At 41.1% G+C, this 21,269-nt stretch overlaps 1 protein-coding gene across 1 annotated transcript in view; it reads right to left on the minus strand.

Moving 5' to 3' along the window:
- Positions 1-21,269, minus strand: part of LOC126458478 (serpin B6-like) — a 332,205-nt gene that overhangs the window by 147,685 nt on the left and 163,251 nt on the right. The window contains exon 4 of the mRNA XM_050095571.1: positions 15,944-16,154. Within this exon, the coding sequence (XP_049951528.1) occupies positions 15,944-16,154 (211 nt within the window). The remainder of the gene's footprint in view (positions 1-15,943; positions 16,155-21,269) is intronic.

Consider the following 21,269-nt stretch of genomic DNA (forward strand, 5'->3'; position numbering starts at 1 on the left):
GTTTAAGAATCATGAAACAAGGTTGTATACATGGAAAAACCCTGGAGATACTAAAAGGTATCAGATAGATTATATAATGGTAAGACAGAAATTTAGGAACCAGGTTTTAAATTGTAAGACATTTCCATGGGCAGATGTGGACTCTGACCACAATCTATTGGTTATGACCTGTAGATTAAAACTGAAGAAACTGCAAAAAGGTGGGAATTTAAGGAGATGGGACCTGGATAAATTAAAAGAACCAGAGGTTGTACAGAGATTCAGGGAGAGCATAAGGGAGCAATTGACAGGAATGGGGGAAATAAATACAGTGGAAGAAGAATGGGTAGCTTTGAGGGATGAAGTAGTGAAGGCAGCAGAGGATCAAGTAGGTAAAAAGACGAGGGCTAGTAGAAATCCTTGGGTAACAGAAGAAATATTGAATTTAATTGATGAAAGGAGAATATATAAAAATGCAGTAAGTGAAACAGGCAAAAAGGAATACAAACGTCTCTAAAATGAGATCGACAGGAAGTGCAAAATGGCTAAGCAGGGATGGCTAGAGGACAAATGTAAGGATGTAGAGGCCTATCTCACTAGGGGTAAGATAGATACCGCCTACAGGAAAATTAAAGAGACCTTTGGAGATAAGAGAACGACTTGTATGAATATCAAGAGCTCAGATGGAAACCCAGTTCTAAGCAAAGAAGGGAAAGCAGAAAGGTGGAAGGAGTATATAGAGGGTCTATACAAGGGCGATGTACTTGAGGAAAGTATTATGGAAATGGAAGAGGATGTAGATGAAGATGAAATGGGAGATACGATACTGCGTGAAGAGTTTGACAGAGCACTGAAAGACCTGAGTCGAAACAAGGCCCCCGGAGTAGACAATATTCCATTGGAACTACTGACGGCCGTGGGAGAGCCAGTCCTGACAAAACTCTACCATCTGGTGAGCAAGATGTATGAAACAGACGAAATACCCTCAGACTTCAAGAAGAATATAATAATTCCAATCCCAAAGAAAGCAGGTGTTGACAGATGTGAAAATTACCAAACTATCAGCTTAATAAGTCACAGCTGCAAAATACTAACACGAATTCTTTACAAACGAATGGAAAAACTAGTAGAAGCCAACCTTGGGGAAGATCAGTTTGGATTCCGTAGAAACACTGGAACACATGAGGCAATACTGACCTTACGACTTATCTTAGAAGAAAGATTAAGGAAAGGCAAACCTACGTTTCAAGCATTTGTAGACTTAGAGAAAGCTTTTGACAATGTTGACTGGAATACTCTCTTTCAAATTCTAAAGGTGGCAGGGGTAAAATACAGGGAGCGAAAGGCTATTTACAATTTGTACAGAAACCAGATGGCAGTTATAAGAGTCGAGGGACATGAAAGGGAAGCAGTGGTTGGGAAGGGAGTAAGACAGGGTTGCAGCCTGTCCCCGATGTTGTTCAATCTGTATATTGAGCAAGCAGTAAAGGAAACAAAAGAAAAATTCGGAGTAGGTATTAAAATTCATGGAGAAGAAATAAAAACTTTGAGGTTCGCCGATGACATTGTAATTCTGTCAGAGACAGCAAAGGACTTGGAAGAGCAGTTGAATGGAATGGACAGTGTCTTGAAAGGAGGATATAAGATGAACATCAACAAAAGCAAAACAAGGATAATGGAATGTAGTCTAATTAAGTCGGGTGATGCTGAGGGAATTAGATTAGGAAATGAGGCACTTAAAGTAGTAAAGGAGTTTTGCTATTTGGGGAGCAAAATAACTGATGATGGTCGAAGTAGAGAGGATATAAAATGTAGGCTGGCAATGGCAAGGAAAGCGTTTCTGAAGAAGAGAAATTTGTTAACATCCAGTATTGATTTAAGTGTCAGGAAGTCATTTCTGAAAGTATTCGTATGGAGTGTAGCCATGTATGGAAGTGAAACATGGACGATAAATAGTTTGGACAAGAAGAGAATAGAAGCTTTCGAAATGTGGTGCTACAGAAGAATGCTGAAGATTAGATGGGTAGATCACATAACTAATGAGGAAGTATTGAATAGGATTGGGGAGAAGAGAAGTTTGTGGCACAACTTGACCAGAAGAAGGGATCGGTTGGTAGGACATGTTCTGAGGCATCAAGGGATCACCAATTTAGTATTGGAGGGCAGCGTGGAGGGTAAAAATCGTAGGGGGAGACCAAGAGATGAATACACTAAGCAGATTCAGAAGGATGTAGGTTGCAGTAGGTACTGGGAGATGAAAAAGCTTGCACAGGATAGAGTAGCATCGAGAGCTGCATCAAACCAGTCTCAGGACTGAAGACCACAACAACAACATAGATTTATAGTTATTTAATTGAAACTTCTCACATCTTTATGATTATAGCAGATCTCCCTTCTACTTAAATGTAAACATCCTAGCCTTATTTATTTGCCTACTTAATCTATCTTGCTTCCTTAATTTTTAAGACAAAAACCAGAAAATTATGAATTTCAACTAAAATTTTTAATTTGTGAGATCCAAAATACTGTTTCTACTAAATTATTATGAAAAAGGAATCTAAATACAAATTTTTAAGTTTCTAGCCCTTTTCTGTTGCGCCAATGATTTTTACAGAAAAACATCCAAATTTCGAAAATGGTTAAAGTTATTGAATTGACATTCAACACATATTGATTTAGTATTACTCCTGACATGCTAGAACCGTTTCAGGTTATTTACTTCATTTTTAAAGTATTGCGCAACATTTATGATGTCAGAGCTAGTTACAGCGGACTAGGCTGGCACACAATGGAAAGACTGATGAGAATTTTATAAGGCATGAGTAGGCTGCTTCCCTACACCATAAACAGCTGTTAGTTTAAATACAGAAAGTCTTTTACAATTTTTTTTAACCAAGACATTGTTTACTTAAAGTAGGTGCTCTAACTGGCGACCCTCTGACATGACACAATCTTGGTAATGTCAAACGGTGTTTTGCTGTTCTGTTTCAAGGATTCCTGGCATTGCCTTCATGTGATTGGCAGCACCGACAACCATAGCACTGCCCATCAACCGATCAACGGCAACAGGGCAATCCCATGGTCAATTAGAGCACTTGGGGCCAAGTTTCTGTAGTTTAAAAATAGCGCATTGTTGACCTACAAAACATCAGTAATTTTGGTTTCTTCTGGCATCAGCTATCCAGGGTTAAAATTTTGTGACACAGTTTTTCTCCATCCTGTGTGTGTGTATTTATATATATATATATATATATATATCTAAAAACAAAGATGATGTGACTTACCAAATGAAAGTGCTGGCAGGTCGACAGACACACAAACAAACACAAACATACACACAAAATTCAAGCTTTCGCAACAAACTGTTGCCTCATCAGGAAAGAGGGAAGGAGAGGGAAAGACGAAAGGATGTGGGTTTTAAGGGAGAGGGTAAGGAGTCATTCCAATCCCGGGAGCGGAAAGACTTACCTTAGGGTGAAACAAGGACGGGTATACACTCGCACACACACACATATCCATCCACACATATACAGACACAAGCAGACATATTTAAAGACAAAGAGTTTGGGCAGAGATGTCAGTCGAGGCAGAAGTGCAGAGGCAAAGATGTTGTTGAATGACAGGTGAGGTATGAGTGGCGGCAACTTGAAATTAGCGGAGATTGAGGCCTGGTGGATAACGGGAAGAGAGGATATATTGAAGAGCAAGTTCCCATCTCCGGAGTTCGGATAGGTTGGTGTTAGTGGGAAGTATCCAGATAACCCGGACGGTGTAACACTGTGCCAAGATGTGCTGGCCGTGCACCAAGGCATGTTTATCCACAGGGTGATCCTCATTACCAACAAACACTGTCTGCCTGTGTCCATTCATGCGAATGGACAGTTTGTTACTGGTCATTCCCACATAGAATGCGTCACAGTGTAGGCAGGTCAGTTGGTAGATCTCGTGGGTGCTTTCACACGTGGCTATGCCTTTGATCGTGTACACCTTCCGGGTTACAGGACTGGAGTAGGTGGTGGTGGGAGGGTGCATGGGACAGGTTTTACACCGGGGGCGGTTACAAGGGTAGGAGCCAGAGGGTAGGGAAGGTGGTTTGGGGATTTCATAGGGATGAACTAAGAGGTTACGAAGGTTAGGTGGACGGCGGAAAGACACTCTTGGTGGAGTGGTGAGGATTTCATGAAGGATGGATCTCATTTCTGGGCAGGATTTTAGGAAGTCGTATCCCTGCTGGAGAGCCACATTCAGAATCTGATCCAGTCCCGGAAAGTATCCTGTCACAAGTGGGGCACTTTTGTGGTTCTTCTGTGGGAGGTTCTGGGTTTGAGAGGATGAGGAGGTTTCTCTGGTTATTTGCTTCTGTACCAGGTCGGGAGGGTAGTTGCGGGATGCGAAAGCTGTTGTCAGGTTGTTGGTGTAATGCTTCAGGGATTCCGGACTGGAGCAGATTCGTTTGCCACGAAGACCTAGGCTGTAGGGAAGGGACCGTTTGATGTGGAATGGGTGGCAGCTGTCGTAATGGAGGTACTGTTGCTTGTTGGTGGGTTTGATGTGGACGGACGTGTGAAGCTGGCCATTGGACAGGTGGAGGTCAACATCAAGGAAAGTGGCATGGGATTTGGAGTAGGACCAGGTGAATCTGATGGAACCAAAGGAGTTGAGGTTGGAGAGGAAATTCTGGAGTTCTTCTTCACTGTGAGTCCAGATCATGAAGATGTCATCAATAAATCTGTACCAAACTTTGGGTTGGCAGGCCTGGGTAACCAAGAAGGCTTCCTCTAAGCGACCCATGAATAGGTTGGCGTACGAAGGGGCCATCCTGGTACCCATGGCTGTTCCCTTTAATTGCTGGTATGTCTGGCCTTCAAAAGTGAAGAATTTGTGGGTCAGGATGAAGCTGGCTAAGGTAATGAGGAAAGAGGTCTTAGGTAGGGTGGCAGGTGATCGGCGTGAAAGGAAGTGCTCCATCGCAGCGAGGCCCTTAACGTGCGGGATATTTGTGTATAAGGAAATGGCATCAATGGTTACAAGGATGGTTTCTGGGGGTAACGGATTGGGTAAGGATTCCAGGCGTTCGAGAAAGTGGTTGGTGTCTTTTATGTAGGATGGGAGACTGCACGTAATGGGTTGAAGGTGTTGATCTACGTAGGCAGAGATACGTTCTGTGGGGGCTTGGTAACCAGCTACAATGGGACGGCCAGGATGATTGGGTTTGTGAATTTTAGGAAGAAGGTAGAAGGTAGGGGTGCGGGGTGTCGGTGGGGTCAGGAGGTTGATGGAGTCAGGTGAAAGGTTTTGTAGGGGGCCTAAGGTTCTGAGGATTCCCTGAAGCTCCGCCTGGACATCAGGAATGGGATTACCTTGGCAAACTTTGTATGTGGTGTTGTCTGAAAGCTGACGCAGTCCCTCAGCCACATACTCCCGACGATCAAGTACCACGGTCGTGGAACCCTTGTCCGCCGGAAGAATGATGATGGACCGGTCAGCCTTCAGATCACGGATAGCCTGGGCTTCAGCAGTGGTGATGTTGGGAGTAGGATTAATATTTTTTAAGAAGGATTGAGAGGCAAGGCTGGCAGCCAGAAATTCCTGGAAGGTTTGGAGAGGGTGATTTTGAGGAAGAGGAGGTGGGTCCCGCTGTGACGGAGGACGGAACTGTTCCAGGCAGGGTTCAATTTGGATAGTGTCTTGGGGAGTTGGATCATTAGGGGTAGGATTAGGATCATTTTTCTTTGTGGCAAAGTGATACTTCCAGCAGAGAGTACGAGTGTAGGACAGTAAATCTTTGACGAGGGCTGTTTGGTTGAATCTGGGAGTGGGGCTGAAGGTGAGGCCTTTGGATAGGACAGAGGTTTCAGATTGGGAGAGAGGTTTGGAGGAAAGGTTAACTACTGAATTAGGGTGTTGTGGTGCCAGATTGTGTTGCTTGGAATTTTGAGGTTTTGGAGGGAGTGGAGCTGGAAGTGGGAGACTGAGTAGATGGGAGAGACTGGGTTTGTGTGCAATGAGAGGTGGTTGAGGTTTGCTGGAAAGGTTGTGAAGGGTGAGTGAGTTGCCTTTCCGGAGGTGGGAAACCAGGAGATTGGATAGTTTTTTGAGGTGAAGGGTGGCATGCTGCTCTAATTTGCGGTTGGCCTGTAGGAGGATGCTCTGAATAGCCGGTGTGGATGTGGGAGAGGAAAGATTGAGGACTTTTATTAAGGATAGGAGTTGACGGGTGTGTTCATTGGCTGAGTTGATGTGTAGGTGAAGGATTAGGTGGGTGAGGGCAGTGGATTGTTCAGTTTGGAACTGGTATAGGGACTGATGGAAAGAAGGGTTGCAGCCAGAGATGGGAACTTTAAGTGTGAGGCCTTTGGGGGTTATGCCAAATGTCAGACAAGCCTGAGAAAATAAAATATGCGAGCGTAATCTGGCTAGGGTGAAGGCATGTTTGCGGAGGGAATGTAAATAAAACTTAATGGGGTCGTTGTGGGGGTGTTGTGAGGGTGACATGGTATTAGAAGGTGGAAAGTGTAAGATGAGGTTGAAATGAAAATGAAAGATAAAAATATATGGGGAGAGATAAGGGTGAACTAGAAAATAACTGGAGATCTGGTATGAAAAAATGCGAAAAAGTGTTGGTTAAGTTGATCCTGTGGTGAACTTTGGGTTGGTAGACAGCGATGTGCATGAAGGTTAGGTGGTTGTGTTGCCGCTAAAACACGTTAAAGGACGGAGAAATTCTGGAAAATTTGGAAAAAACGTGTAAATGTATTAAAAGGCGTGGTGTTGTGGTGAAAGATTACGAAAATGGGGCTAACAATTGTAAATAATGACGTTAAAACCTGTGGAGAGCGGCTAAAAATGATCAGTGATGTACGAAAAACGGAAGTGGAAATAAAGTAAAAGTTATTAGAACTAGCCGAAATGGTTGTTTAATACGTGAAGGCAGCTGTTATTGAACTAGAAACGGTTAGCGGTATTGTTGAAAGCGCAAAATAAAAATTTTTTGGTTATGGTTTGGAAGTGGGTTACGTATTATAGAGTATATATAGGCGGGATAAATTTGTATTACGGTAAAAAGGGAAGGTGAATAGAAAGTGAGACTACTGGTAAACGCAGAACGAGAAAATAAAGAGAAAATAAGACGACAGGAAAGATTTCGAGATGCAACAGCGACAATAACAAACGTAATTGTTGGGTTCAAATTAATGATGTGGTTATAATAGAGGGAAACATTCCACGTAGGAAATATATATCTAAAAACAAAGACGATGTGACTTACCAAATGAAAGTGCTGGCAGGTCGACAGACACACAAACAAACACAAACATACACACAAAATTCAAGCTTTCGCAACAAACTGTTGCCTCATCAGGAAAGAGGGAAGGAGAGGGAAAGACGAAAGGATGTGGATTTTAAGGGAGAGGATAAGGAGTCATTCCAATCCCGGGAGCGGAAAGACTTACCTTAGGGTGAAACAAGGACGGGTATACACTCGCACACACACACATATCCATCCACACATATACAGACACAAGCAGACATATTTAAAGACAAAGAGTTTGGGCAGAGATGTCAGTCGAGGCAGAAGTGCAGAGGCAAAGATGTTGTTGAATGACAGGTGAGGTATGAGTGGCGGCAACTTGAAATTAGCGGAGATTGAGGCCTGGTGGATAACGGGAAGAGAGGATATATTGAAGAGCAAGTTCCCATCTCTGGAGTTCGGATAGGTTGGTGTTAGTGGGAAGTATCCAGATAACCCAGACGGTGTAACACTGTGCCAAGATGTGCTGGCCGTGCACCAAGGCATGTTTAGCCACAGGGTGATCCTCATTACCAACAAACACTGTCTGCCTGTGTCCATTCATGCGAATGGACAGTTTGTTACTGGTCATTCCCACATAGAATGCGTCACAGTGTAGGCAGGTCAGTTGGTAGATCACGAGGGTGCTCTCACACGTGGCTCTGCCTTTGATCGTGTACACCTTCCGGGTTACAGGACTGGAGTAGGTGGTGGTGGGAGGGTGCATGGGACAGGTTTTACACCGGGGGCGGTTACAAGGATAGGAGCCTGAGGGTAGGGAAGGTGGTTTGGGGATTTCATAGGGATGAACTAACAGGTTACGAAGGTTAGGTGGACGGCGGAAAGACACTCTTGGTGGAGTGGGGAGGATTTCATGAAGGATGGATCTCATTTCAGGGCAGGATTTGAGGAAGTCGTATCCCTGCTGGAGAGCCACATTCAGAGTCTGGTCCAGTCCCGGAAAGTATCCTGTCACAAGTGGGGCACTTTTGTGGTTCTTCTGGGGGGGATTCTGGGTTCGAGGGGATGAGGAAGTCGCTCTGGTTATTTGCTTCTGTACCAGGTCGGGAGGGTAGTTGCGAGATGCGAAAGCTGTTGTCAGGTTGTTGGTGTAATGGTTCAGGGATTCCGGACTGGAGCAGATTCGTTTGCATGAAGACCTAGGCTGTAGGGAAGGGTCCGTTTGATGTGGAATGGGTGGCAGCTGTCATAATGGAGGTACTGGGTTTGATGTGGACGGACGTGTGAAGCTGGCCATTGGACAGGTGGAGGTCAACGTCAAGGAAAGTGGCATGGGATTTGTAGTAGGACCAGGTGAATCTGATGGAACCAAAGGAGTTGAGGTTGGAGAGGAAATTCTGGAGTTCTTCTTCACTGTGAGTCCAGATCATGAAGATGTCATCAATAAATCTGTACCAAACTTTGGGTTGGCAGGCCTAGGTAACCAAGATGGCTTCCTCTAAGCGACCCATGATTAGGTTGGCGTACGAGGGGGCCATCCTGGTACCCATTGCTGTTCCCTTTAATTGTTGGTATGTCTGGCCTTCAAAAGTGAAGAAGTTGTGGGTCAGGATGAAGCTGGCTAAGGTGATGAGGAAAGTGGTTTTAGGTAGGGTGGCAGGTGATCGGCGTGAAAGGAAGTGCTCCATCGCAGCGAGGCCCTGGACGTGTGGAATATTTGTGTATAAGGAAGTGGCATCAATGGTTACAAGGATGGTTTCCGGGGGTAACAGATTGGGTAAGGATTCCAGGCGTTCGAGAAAGTGGTTGGTGTCTTTGATGAAGGATGGGAGACTGCATGTAATGGGTTGAAGGTGTTGATCTACGTAGGCAGAGATACGTTCTGTGGGGGCTTGGTAACCAGCTACAATGGGGCGGCCGGGATGATTGGGTTTGTGGATTTTAGGAAGAAGGTAGAAGGTAGGGGTGCGGGGTGTCGGTGGGGTCAGGAGGTTGATGGAGTCAGGTGAAAGGTTTTGCAGGGGGCCTAAGGTTCTGAGGATTCCTTGAAGCTCCACCTGGACATCGGGAATGGGGTTACCTTCGCAAACTTTGTATGTGGTGTTGTCTGAAAGCTGACGCAGTCCCTCAGCCACATACTCCCGACGATCAAGTACCACAGTCGTGGAACCCTTGTCCGCCGGAAGAATGACGATGGATCAGTCAGCCTGCAGATCACGGATAGCCTGGGCTTCAGCAGTGGTGATGTTGGGAGTAGGATTAAGGTTTTTTAAGAAGGACTGAGATGCAAGGCTGGTAGTCAGAAATTCCTGGAAGGTTTGGAGAGGGTGATTTTGAGGAAGAGGAGGTGGGTCCCGCTGTGACGGTGGACGGAACTGTTCCAGGCAGGGTTCAATTTGGATGGTGTCATGGGGAGTTGGATCATTAGGAGTAGGATTAGGATCATTTTTCTTCGTGGCAAAGTGATATTTCCAGCAGAGAGTACGGGTGTAGGACAGTAAATCTTTGACAAGGGCTGTTTGGTTGAATCTGGGAGTGGGGCTGAAGGTGAGGCCTTTGGATAGGACAGAGGTTTCGGATTGGGAGAGAGGTTTGGAGGAAAGGTTAACTACTGAATTAGGGTGTTGTGGTTCCAGGTTGTGTTGATTGGAATTTTGAGGTTTTGGAGGGAGTGGAGCTTTGATCTGTCAATTATTCATATGATTTTGAAATGCATCTCAAATGGTTTTTGAACATTCCAAATTGATTTCTGAAGAAATCATAAGTTGATTTTTGAATGTATGCAGAGTGTATGTGATGTCTCTGGCAGGTGAATTTCCATCACATCTAGAAATAAAATACATCCCCACAGACAAAAGGGGTGAGACTATATGAGCTGAGCCAAATAAACCGGAACAAGTGAACCCAAATTGCTGTTTGTTCATGTGGTTGATTAGGTGTGCAAATGATCAGAGTTGTTATAATTATTAGCAAAAGCCATAGATTCAGACTACCAGACCAAAAATAAATGACTAACGGGAATTACAGCTAAGAAAGATTATACTCTCAGTGTGTCCAAGAAAATGCAATTTTGTCAGAAAAATTTTGTGAGAACCCTACACAAGTAATAGCCAGTTGTACAGTTCCTGATTAGCAGCTGCTTACGTTCTTTTCTGAGAATAGCATGGAAAATGCATTGTATGACTTCAAACACTTTGTTACAGGAAATGGGGGCATTTGAAAGCTCTTGTCTACGCAACCCTGGTAACAAATGTGGAGACTCTTCGTGCTCGTATTGTGGATGGCTGTGATACAATATGCCATTCTCCAGGGCTGCATCAGCACATCAGGGATTCCATGCGACGGAGGGTGGATGCATGTATCCTCGCTAATGGAGGACATTTTGAACATTTCCTGTAACAAAGTGTTTGAAGTTACGCTAGTACATTCTGTTGCTGTGTGTTTCCATTCCATGATTAATGTGATTTGAAGAGAAGTAATAAAATGAGCTCTAACATGGAAAGTAAGCGTTTCCAGACACATGTCCACACAACATATTTTCTTTCTTTGTGTGTGAGGAATGTTTCCTGAAAGTTTGGCTGTACCTTTTTGCAACACCCTGTATATGGTGTTACTGATAATTTTGCCAATTCATGGAATTAAAAAGTTTACTAAAATGTTAAAGTTTGCCACAGATTTTCAGTGACCAGTTGACTCAAGACTAACGATTTTGTTGTGATAAAATCCCTATCTTCATCCAACTAATGTAACAGGTCAGTAAAAATGTTTTCAAGTGTCATTTTATGCATTTATTTTAGTTCTTCCTCCTTCGTAAATTTGTATAGGTTAAGATAAAGATAATGTCTCAGTATGATCTCTCAGGTTTTCTTGGCATGATTCATTAAAGGTGTGCTTCTGGGTTATCTGCCAAGTTATTGTTTCCATTCAAGTGGAATATTGTGATGACTGACCAGCTGATATTCTCAGGTACTGCAAGCTTTGCTGTTACGTGTACTCGCTGCTTAGATTCCAGCCAGACTATGAGCTATTTTGGTCTCATGCTGTTATGTACAGCTGAGTTCAATTCCCAATGCCCACAACACCCTTTGACCCTCTTTTGTTTTTCAGAGCTGTATTGATTCATATTATTTTTCCTTCTTTCCTTTTCTTATATACAAGGTGGAGAAAAATTGTGTCACAAAATTTAAATCCTGGATAACTGATGCCAATAAGAAACAAAATTACTAATGTTGTGTAGGTCGACAAAGCACAGTTTTTAAACTACGGAAACTTGGCACTACGAGCTCTGATTGGCTGCAGGATCACCCTGTTGCCAAATGCTCTGGACAATACATGACCGCCAATACTTTGCCTGCCAGAGATCGTGATGTATCCAAGGTGGCCTGAATGCTCAGTGGTAGCGCGCCAGCCTTACACTCTGGTGGCGTATCTGCCAGGGTCCTGACAGATCCATTGTAGTTTCATGATAAGACGTACCGGGAACAAACTCATTGTGGGGCGGCGGGTGGAATTATTGTTATATAAAATGTTGTTCCTATTATTTATTTAATGTTGTTTGCCGTTCTCAACACTGGCTCTCTAACTACAATATTGGCAACCAGAAAGTGATTAGCAAAATGTGAAGCCTGTAATTAGAATTCCTAGTGCCCACTTCATCTGAGAAATACACTTATAGCTACAGCTTATAGCTCTGAGGAATTAGGAGATTGTCTGGGATTCATAATCAAAAATGATTTTCTAAAAATGTTCACTATATTCTGAAAGTCACAGACCAAAAAGAATCCACACAATCCAACTACCAGAGCAGTTCAGAGTCTAATGCGCTGATGCAACTATAACTGTTCAAATTAAAGGTTTAAGTGAATGCTCGCCATAATTTGATGATAATGTTCATCAAACGCCACACTAAATAATGGTAGAATGTCTGTCCTGCAGCGGCATGTGAAAATACGACATACGCAAACTGAAGATAGATCATTAAAGTCATCCCTGAATTAAAACTTCACTCGAAAATGATTTCATGGTTACGCGTATCCCGAGTAACTTAATACGGCATCCGAGGCTGTTTATCAATGATACCGATGCGACGCGACTCCCGGCACAGGTGGTGTGCTATTCAGTGTCTGAAGAAAACTGGGGCCTTCCTCTCTCACGCAGTGTTCTTATATATAAAGCCGCGGTGCGGACGGCTAAGAGAACGCCTGATCAAATCGGCTCTCCCGCCTAGCCGCTGGGCTAGTAATGCACCACTTTAAGTTATTGAATAAATCATTGCTTCCTTTGCTGATGGCCGATGAAGCTCTCAATTTAAATGCGCAATCAGCACACAGGTAAGTAATCATAATAAAAATCTGACGTGGCTAAGTCAATTATTTTGGGCGAGAGAATTAATTTAATTACACTACGTGCAGTAGATGAGCTCTGAACTTGCCCTTTGGAGATACACTATCGCTATAGATTTATAGTTATTTAATTGAAACTTCTCACATCTTTATGATTATAGCAGATCTCCCTTCTACTTAAATTTAAACATCCTAGCCTTATTTATTTGCCTACTTAATCTATCTTGCTTCCTTAATTTTTAAGACAAAAACCAGAAAATTATGGATTTCAACTAAAATTTTTAATTTGTGAGATCCAAAATACTGTTTCTACTAAATTATTATGAAAAAGGAATCTAAATACAAATTTTTAAGTTTCTAGCCCCTTTCTGTTGCGCCAATGATTTTTACAGAAAAACATCCAAATTTCGAAAATGGTTAAAGTTATTGAATTGACATTCAACACATATTGATTTAGTATTACTCCTGACATGCTAGAACCGTTTCAGGTTATTTACTTGATTTTTAAAGTATTGCGCAACATTTATGACGTCAGAGCTAGTTACAGCGGACTAGGCTGGCACACAATGGAAAGACTGATGAGAATTTTATAAGGCGTGAGTAGGCTGCTTCCCTACACCATCAACAGCTGTTAGTTTAAATACAGAAAGTCTTTTACAATTTTTTTTAAACTAAGATATTGTTTACTTAAAGTAGGTGCTCTAACTGGCGACCCTCTGACATGACACAATCTTGGTAATGTCAAACGGTGTTTTGCTGTTCTGTTTCAAGGATTCCTGGCATTGCCTTCATGTGATTGGCAGCACCGACAACCATAGCACTGCCCATCAACCGATGAACGGCAACAGGGCAATCCCATGGTCAATTAGAGCGCTTGGGGCCAAGTTTCTGTAGTTTAAAAATAGCGCATTGTTGACCTACAAAACATTAGTAATTTTGGTTTCTTCTGGCATCAGCTATCCAGGGTTAAAATTTTAAACTGAATGAGCTATAAAAAAGACACTGCCAAAAGTATATTAACAATTTGTTTTGTGGCAAGGATAATGTTTTGATACATCAATAAATATCTGTATGAAACAAAGTAAGAAATATGCTCTTCAGTTTATTAATTCATGTATCTTCACCGTTTTTGTTTTGGGAAGTGTTAGCTTATGGGCTTATGCTTGGATCCATCATACCAGCATTGTTAAAAAAGTGTATTTTAACAGTTCATTAAAATTATTATAAAAAGTTATTAGAAAAAGAATATTTATTTGCATGGTTATAAGTTCAACTCCTATCTGTTCATCATTTCACTCCTCGTCGAGATCCTGCATCAAGAGGTTCAGTGCAGACAAGAATAGTTAACACCCTGTCTGGAAGTGTGTCCCTGCAACAACATTGTGACACACCAGACTAAACACAATGGAATTAATGTGAAGGTAATGGCCCAGACTGGATAGGCACCTAGTGAACTTGGTTTACTCATACAAAAAATATTGTGCTTCATGTGTTTACAACTTTATAGACGAAATGACAATTTGAATGGTTGTGGTGATTATTTGGTACCACATACTACTGCAACCAGCAGTACATAATGGAAATTATGTTTACTGACCTTGCATGTAATGATACTCAAGGTTTGTTGATACCGGTATCACTTAATGTTAACCTATGGTTGTGCACAGATTCATAAATTACCTTCAAAATTTTCTCGACTATTCTTTCCAATCAATTTTTCCAATTATTCAGGCACTTCTTAATCTATTTGCACATCCCTATTCAGAGCTCATACTGATATTATGTGAAACACAAATTTTCTCAGCATTTAACAACTCTGGTGGATGTGACGCCCTAAGGGAGTTTAACAATTTGAGTACCGGATGCCAAATATCATTCAAAATGAAACCACCATCCTAGTTTATTAGGTTTTCTGACATCTTTATTGACAGACTCCTTAATTGTGCTGCCCTTGAAATTAGGCATTTGCACCACAATACTGGTCACGTGTTTCATTTCATGATTATCTTCAAGTCACTGCTCAGCAATGGTTGATTTGCTTGGTTGTTTTAGTAGAGTACGTCATAAGGTTCTTTGCATCTCTCCTCGACGATTCTGGTAGTCTCTCCCAAGTAAGACAAGCCACATTTGAATGGATAGCAGTTCAAAACCCAGCTATCAGAGGCCTAGATCAACTTTGTAATGTTAAAAAATCCTTATAATCTTAATTGAGGGTGTGAAATATACTGGATGCCATGTTTCCATGATCTACCAATCTTTCTGGACATTGGACCAGCACAAGGTAAGTATGTGCTGTTTGGCTTCTCTTCATCAGTCTCAATCTCAACCTCTTTCTCAGGCATTCTGGATATTGCCTCCATCACTCATTCTATTTGATGATCTGTGTACCCATTCTTTTGGAACATTATTTACAGGTACTGTAATTGTTCGGTGAGGCTCTCCTTGTCTGAATGTGGTCAAGCTCTACGGACCAAGATCTGTAGCACCAAATTTCTTTGTGAAGGATGGTAATGGCTCAAGGCATGAAGATAAGAGTTGGAGGATGCCAAGAGAATCTGCATTTCACAGAATATCAGTGAGACCTCTGAAAAACAAAAGAGATTCAAAAGGAACACTGGGCATCAGGAATCAAACTCAGCTATAAACAGCAGTGTGAAACCAACAATAGCTCACAGTCATGTTGGCCTCCAGGCAGTAAATACATGGCACTTGAAGGTGACAGTGGGTTGGTCATCAAAATATTTTGTACAAAATGGAGAGAACAACTCAGGAGAACACCCAGAAGCTCATTACTGATATATCAGTATGTTGCCTGACATTTACATGAGGAAGTCCATTTCAAGAGATGCGTGTTGAGTCAGTTTACTAAGACTGAAAATGAACATTGCCTCACTTATTCTGTGACATTATTTGACAATTACATACACCCTGTTGATTTATTATACATAGTGAACACATAGTTTCAACAAAGTGCAAGTGACACCCAGAATTGATAGCCAAGCTGGAGCGATGTCCTTCATATACAGCATGAAAACTCCATTGTATTGTTGTCACATGCAAGACCACTGAAACTTATCATTTAGGAACATCTTCTCGTAATATTTATAGTGGTATGATTCTGTCCTGAACCTCTTAATGAGAGGGGAAAAAATCATATATTTTGCTGAAGAATGGCAGTGGAGCCAATTCTCTAGGCTATCAGTACACTTTTATATACAATATCAAAGTTGTAAATACTTTATTGGAATGTCTTGTATATGACAGCACTACCACAGTGACAGGGGCAACTAAAATTGGACTAGTGAAACATTTTTCAGATTTTGCAAAGACATATGCATTAAAAACTTAAAAAATAGTAAAAGCAGTCTCCTACCTCCAGGGAACAACTCTGTTATCTTTTTGTTTGTCTTGTTCTCTACCCACTCATTGATTTTTATTCTAGATTTCTCTGTTTCATTGATAAAATCAACTTCTTCAGCTTCAGCAAAAAATTTTGCAGCAGATGCTCTGAACTCTTCTTTAATTGGAAAACTTGCTTGTGCATAAACCTTGTTGGCTACTTCAAGCACTATGTCATCAGACCCCTATAAAGAACATCAATTGTCTATACAGCCACAATGAACTAACAAACAGATAAATAAAAAGAAATGAAGTAACTATATTGATTTTAACAATTTTTAAATGTATCAAAGGCAGTGCTGTTTTAATTTAATCAAAAATCAGCAGTAACTACGTATAATAAATAAAAGGTATTTCACAGGAGGAGTTCAAAGTTTACAAACTTTGGAGTACTTGTAAGTCTGTATCCCACAAGAAGCTTGTGGGATTTAGCAGATAGCAAAATTAAAAATTGTAAGACAAATCTTGTTGGAACCAGATTTATTGCATACAAAAGGAAAAGGCATAACTAGGGGAGCTGTTAGGAATGCTAGAACTGATATCAAAACATGTGAGGAGCAAGGAGGAATGTTGAACAAAGAGCATTGTAGAAGTTATTAAAATCCTGGATATTTAGGTTACTGGTTAACCATGTGTTCTGCAAACAATATTCACAACAACTTTTTGAAATGGAATGTCATTTATAGAAATGTATACAAATACAGGCAATTCTACGTCTACATCTATGCTCTGCAAACCACTCTGAGTTGCAGGACAGAGTGTACGTCCCATTGTACCCCAGTTATTAGTGTTTCTTCCTGTTCCATTCACATATGGAGCACAGGAGGTATGACTGTTTCAATGTCTCTGAGGATACAGTAATTATTCTAATCTTATCCTCACAATTCCCATGTGAGAGAAACATAGGGGGTTGTAGGATATTCCTAGAGTAATCATTTAAAGCCAGTTCTTGAAACTTTAATAGACTTTCATGGGATGTAATTGCATAGGCTTCTGCGGCCAGAGTCAGTCGACATAAAAGTTTTCTGGGTATGGTACCGCGTCATAATGTATAAAACTACTGCGGCTCGAGAAAAACCAACGTTTCAGCCACGGTTGCAGCGGCCTTCTTCTTGGTCTAATGGTCGAACCAAAAGAATACCGCTGCAACCATGGCCAAAATGTTGGTTTTTTCCCGCAGCAGTAGTTTTATACATTATGACACAGTGCCATACCCAGAAAACTTTTATGTTGACTTTCTTGGGATAGTTTACATCTGTCTTCAAGAGTCTGTCATTTTAGTTTCTTCTGTATCTTTGTGATGCTCTCCCTATTATAACAGACAATTACTTGTAATTGCATGAATTCTTGTGTACTGTAGCACGGCTGAAGAATATTAAGCATTAATGCCAGAAATACTGCTTAACAGATAGTGAGATATGTTGTATAAAATTTTCTTGATGAGCATTTTGTTTAAAGTGGTATTAGATCAAGATTTTATCAGGGAAGTAATTGACAGGCAACTAGAGATCTTAGGAATCTGCAGATGATCTACTGATGTCAACTGCAGCCAGACTACACTGATGTTAAAGATGAAACGTCAAATGTAGTGTCATAATCTCATCACAATGTACTCACAACACGATCTGTGAGCATTTCAGAAAATATGTTCACTAAACGGCAATCTATTGCTTAAAGGACACTGTAACTATTATTTTATTGCATTAGTGATTTTGTTCGTTTATTTTCATTTCAGTCCTTACATATCAAGAACTACACTACTGGCCATTAAAATTGCTACACCAAGAGGAAATGCAGATGATAAATGAGTATTCATTGGACAAATATATTATACTAGAACTGACATGTGATTACAGTTTCGTGCAATTTGGGCGCATAGATCCTGAGAAATCAGTACCCAGAACAACCACCTCTGGCCATAATAACGGCCTTGACACGACTGGCCATCGAGTGAAACAGAGCTAGAGTGGTGTGTACAGGTACAGCTGCCCATGCAGCTTCAACACGATACCACAGTTCATCAAAAGTAGTGACTGGCATATTGTGATGAGTCAGTTGCTTGGCCACCATTGACCAAACATTTTCAATTGGTGAGAGATCTGGAGAATGTGCTGGCCATGGCAGCAGTCGAACATTTTCTGTACCCAGAAAGGCCCGTACAGGACCTGCAACATGTGGTCGTGCATTATACTGCTGAAATGTAGGGTTTTGCAGGGATCGAATGAAGGGTAGAGCCGAGGGTCATAACACATCTGAAATGTAACGTCCACTGTTCAAAGTGCCATCAATGCGAACAAGAGGTGACCAAGACATGTAACCAATGGCACCCCATACCATCACGCCGAGTGATACGCCAGTATGGCGATGACGAATACACACTCCCAATGTGCCTTCATGATGCTGTAAAGAGAACCTGGATTCATCCGAAAAAATGACATTTTGCCATTCGTGCACCCAGGTTCGTCGTTAAGTACACCAACGCATGCGCTCCTGTATCTGATGCAGAGTCAAGGGTAACCGCAGACATGGTCTATGAGCTGATAGTCCACGCTGCTGCAAACGTCGTTGAACTGTTCATGCAGATGGTCCATATGACCCTCCTGAACCCACCGATTCCATATTCCACTAACAGTCATTGGATCTCGACCAACGCGAGCAGCAATGTTGCAGTACGATAAATCACATTCGCGATAGGCTACAATCCGACCTTCGTCAAGGTGGGAAACATGATGGTACGCATTTCTCCTCCTTACACGAGGCATCACAACAACATTTCACCAGTAGGTGTCACCACTGGCGCCAACCTTGTGTGAATGCTCTGAAAAGCTAATCATTTGCATATTACAGCATCTTCTTCCTGTCGGTTAAATTTCGATTCTGTAGCACATCATCTTCAAGGTGTAGCAATTTTAATGGGCAGTAGTGTATTTTAAAGAAAAAATCTGTTTCAGTGGCATTTGTAATTTCCAAGTTTGTCTATCAAATATACCAAAAGAGAGTATATTAGTAAGATAGGAAGACTTTATACACAATCTGTGGGTCACCCCAAACAATCCAGCCTAAAATAATGGAGAAACAGAGGGGATAGTGTAGCAATCATCAGCCTGTGCACTGTGGCAATTTTGCATGCTGTGAATGACCATATGGACAATGTGGATTTGTTTTGTAGTTAATGGCAAAGAGAACAGTTGTAGGAAACTTCATTTCTGGTGTCTACCTTTGTGGCTTTGGAGCAATTCCATTTAAGATGTTGGCCAGCCTACATAAGCAGTCATAACCTCGAAGTTCAACAAAGGCATCTTACACTTAGCACCACCAGCGATTTTTGTGTTTTCAACCTGTTTGTATTATATTGTGACTTTTTTATAAAGTTTATAAAAGGAATAAGCTATGGAAAAGTTTTGAAACTTCTCAAGTGGAAGCCAAAAGCAAGAACTTGCTGACAACAAGAAGGAAAATGATAATGAAGATAGTAAATACAAGTCGCATACAGAAAATACAACAATATCTACTTAGATTTAGTTTCACATCCACTGTTGTGAACAACAAAGGGAGTTCATAGTGTATTTTGTGTTTGAAAGTACTTTCTGTTGAATGTATGTTACCTAGCAAATTAAAGTGTCATTTAGAAAGTGTTCATTGGAATGCCATGGTCAAACCAAGACAGATTTTTTTCTAGAAAATGAGTCAAATGAAAGAACAAAAATCATCATTTTCTAAGCAAGTGAAAATCTTGAATGAAGCACTTTTAGTAACCTATTATGCAGCTTACCGAGTAGTAAAATGTAAGAAACCCCATATGATTGCAGAAGAACTAATTCTACCATGTGCTAGTTGCATGGTGTTCATTATGCTTGGAGAGTCCATGGCAAAACACCTTTTTCCTAGCCCTTCATCTGATATTACAATTAATCATCAAATTAAAGAATTAGGAGATGATCTTCATGAACAAATTATAGAAAAAATCAAAGGAGGCAGTTCTGCTTTGTAACTTGATGAAGGCGCAGCAATAGAGGTGCTCATATGATTTTCTATGGGTGATTTGTTGATGAAAAAAGTAATTAAATGATGGAAGATCATCTTTTTTTTCTAAGAAAATAAATGCAGGGATGACAGGCAAGGATTTGTTTGAAATAATGGGCAACTTCATGACATAAACTCAAATTAACTGGGATCACTGTGTTGGTGTGTGTACTGCTGGTGTGCAATCTATGTTGAGGCATAACAGTGGTCTGTAAGCACTTATCTGTGGCAAAGCTCTTGATATTATGTGGGTCCATTGCATTATCCATAGAGAAGCACTTGGTTTGTAACATCTGAGTGTTCATCTGAATCAAATACTACTAACTGTAAAATGTGGTGAGCTTTACCGAAACTTGTATCCAGAAGCCTAGATTTTTTAGAACAAATGTGTCATGCAGGGTGGCTTCTGAGGTAGTGCCACTGTGCCATGGCACAACTTGTATAAAAAAGAAAGAAAGAAAGAAAGAGAAATCTATACAAACTGTATATAAAACATTGTTTTGGAGTATGTATTTTCTGATTTGAAGTGGCACATTTTGCCACGCACTCTTTTGTGGTAGGTTTTTGAAGCTTGGCACCAACTGCTCAGCCAACTGCTCAGCCATTGGTTTCCACATGCTTCTTATGACAGAGGTAGTGCCACAGCTAGTCTGGCTTAAAGCTTCACATTCTTTCTGCCAGAGAGCAGTAAAGTGCACGACATGTAGAAGCACGATCTGACATCTAGCGATCACGTTAGCACAGATTTCTTGTAATCCAGTTTTACAATCTTTTTGCAAGATAGTGCTAATGCATTAATAAATGCTAATTAATGCTTAATTAAATTGAATAAAGAAATAATGCCTTTAAATATTGTTATAAATAGCTATATGTAATTTGAATATAATTATGCCCTTAGATTTTGAAACTAAGAGCCATTATTTCAATATTGGTTATATTTCACAACACCAGGGCTATTGCTACAGAACAAAACAAACTAACATATTCACCACCAATTGAGCATCTATTTTCCAAACAAAGGTGTAGTATTTCTGTTTATACTCATTAAGTTCATATATTACAGTTCTGTAAAAACACATTGTAGTTATTACGAGGTCAGGTAACTGACTGTATACAGCTGACTGCATAGTGTTATCTGTAGGGGAAAATTCAGCTGACTGTGAAAATAGCAAACATGAACAAAGTAAATGAGTTATTAAAAAGGCCATTTAGGGACAAGACTCTCAGATAAAAAAACACTGGGTAGGCCACTCCCGCATCTGAATCCATAGCAGCAA

Source organism: Schistocerca serialis, chromosome 2 (genome assembly GCF_023864345.2).
Source record: "Schistocerca serialis cubense isolate TAMUIC-IGC-003099 chromosome 2, iqSchSeri2.2, whole genome shotgun sequence".
Lineage (NCBI taxonomy): Eukaryota > Metazoa > Arthropoda > Insecta > Orthoptera > Acrididae > Schistocerca > Schistocerca serialis.